The 2,246-nt window shown below is 41.5% G+C and overlaps 1 protein-coding gene across 1 annotated transcript in view; it reads right to left on the reverse strand.

Annotated features, from left to right (window-relative positions):
* Positions 1-1,495: 1,495 nt before the first annotated feature.
* Positions 1,496-2,246, reverse strand: part of LOC107559404 (pyruvate carboxylase, mitochondrial-like) — a 144,417-nt gene continuing 143,666 nt past the window's right edge. Inside the window, exon 15 of the mRNA XM_016243216.1 lies at positions 1,496-2,245. Within this exon, the coding sequence (XP_016098702.1) occupies positions 2,001-2,245 (245 nt within the window). The 3' untranslated portion in view covers positions 1,496-2,000. The remainder of the gene's footprint in view (position 2,246) is intronic.

Below are 2,246 nucleotides of genomic sequence, written 5' to 3' on the forward strand. Positions count from 1 at the left end.
GAAAGAGATGAACTTCACAGAAAAACAGACATTCAAATGGAAAGAATACGAATGCTATCAAAGGCATCAGATCCGAATGTCACACAGATTAGTTCCGATTCCCTTCAGAACATTCCCAATTTCAAACACAGTGACAATCTATGCACAGAAATATTTACCCTGTAAAAGAGTTAACAATGCCAAGTACCTATTCATCAGCAATGTACGATGCTATATTAAGACGCATGACCCATTTAACAACAACTTTGATAAATACTTAATTGTTGTATTGGTGGCATGAAACAAAGCCAAGCATCAACCACTTCTTGACTCAAAAACTCTCACAGAACTGCAAAGAGGGTCGCTGGCGTGACTGCGCTGTCAGAGCTGATATCATCGATTGGTTCTCCATGTATGTTGCCAGTGCCCCATATTGATATGGGAACCAAAGTCCAAAAGCCAACAGGAACCTTCCCTTCTCCCTACAAATCCCCTAGTTTTGTGCCCGTCACGATAAAGTATTTTGTGCTCGTGTAAACTGAGATGTATTTGTCAAATAACACAGAGGAACAATCTCAAAAATGATTGTGGTGAGGAGTTGGACGTTTGTGCTCTAAAATCTACATCTAAAAAAACATTAGCTCCATTTTAATGGCAACATCCATTTGAAGGGACGATCATCACATTTATGGGCCTGTACGATTCACACTGATGAAACAGCACGCTCTAGTCTCCACCTTGGGATGTTATGATGAACGATGAGAAAATATCCACGTTGCAGGCTATTGGTCCTCATGAAGAATTGGTCTACTTTGAGTCAAGACTGTTAAAACCATTTCAGACGCACCCCAATGGACCTCTTTTGCCGCAACAGCCGTGCGTCTTGTAGATTTCAGGCTGAGTGCTTTCAATTACTCCAATGCTGTTGAATAAAACCTCTCATTATCTTTTACCAATTACATCAATCGTGTTCAACAAGGGAAATTAGAGAAAGCTGGAGAATAAAGCCATTTGGTGTCACTACAGCAGCCATGAGGCATCTGCTGCTAAGGGGAATGTAACGGGACAGTGAAATAAATTCACATTAAGAAAGGAATTGGAACACAAGCACGAGACGCGCCCTGGGAAAAGGACGTTCCCCTAAAGCCTGTGTTCCAACTCCATGTGCCCCGAAGCTGCTGCGGAGTCTGTAAGTGCTCTTGAATATAGAGTCATCGATCCTCGTTGGCCTCAATGGAGCTCACTTCAGCCCAAACCACCTGGGTAACTATTCTCCACCTTTACATGATACACAACTCAAGTGTAAGTCTCAGGAGACGAGGTCAGATCCATTCTTGCACTTATTTTCCTAGCAACAAAGCAGGCTAGGCCATTGGTCAGAACATTGGGTATGTGTTACATGGCTATTTGTCTTGAAATAAATTGAATTTCGCTTGGTAATTCAAGTAAGATACTCTGTGCCATAAGACTTTTAAGGGTAAGGGGAGGGAAGGATTGTGCATGATTTAAAAAAAAATATATTTCCAGTCATAGTGCTTTGAGTTTATGTAAATGATCATGACCAAAGTGATGAAACATCTGTGTGCATTATTTAATGTGACTAGTTATGCATCTAATTAAGTCTCTTTCTGTCTTGAACTTATTGCTTGTTATATTTGAAGTGTAAATATTTTAGTTTTGACTACATTCATTAATACTAATTAAAGACTGACAAACATTTCTCTGTAAACAGCATAACACTAGCTCACATCTTCATCACGTATAAATTAAAGTGATCACAAAAACACATATGACACTAAAGTCAAAGTATTCAAGCTTGAAAGTAAAAATGTTTTCAGATTCAACCGTCATTCTTTGAGATTCTGTAAAAATAAGCTCAACCTTCCTCCCTTAATGTGTGCTGCTTCTAAAAAGTGATAGATTCCATATGTAACTGAATGAGTGTGTGTGCGTGTGTGTTTTTAGCCTTGTAGGGATTGGCAGTGGTGATCTGTTGTTCCCTGCTGTTGGCTTCATGACATCTATTCAGTGATCTCCAGAATAAGATCGTCTCCTTCCAGAGTGCTGTCGGCGGTCACGTAGATCTTGGCCACGGTGCCGGAGAGCGGCGAGTTCACCACCATTTCCATCTTCATGGCACTGAGGACGCAGAGCGGTTGTCCTTTCTCCACCTGCTGGCCCTGCTTCACTTTCACCTCCACCACCTTACCAGGCATGGGAGCCCCAATCTGTCCACGAACGTCCTTCAGGGCTTTAGGGTGGAAATG

This window comes from Sinocyclocheilus grahami, unplaced genomic scaffold (genome assembly GCF_001515645.1).
Source record: "Sinocyclocheilus grahami isolate Dianchi unplaced genomic scaffold, SAMN03320097.WGS_v1.1 scaffold684.1, whole genome shotgun sequence".
NCBI classification, from domain to species: Eukaryota; Metazoa; Chordata; class Actinopteri; order Cypriniformes; family Cyprinidae; genus Sinocyclocheilus; species Sinocyclocheilus grahami.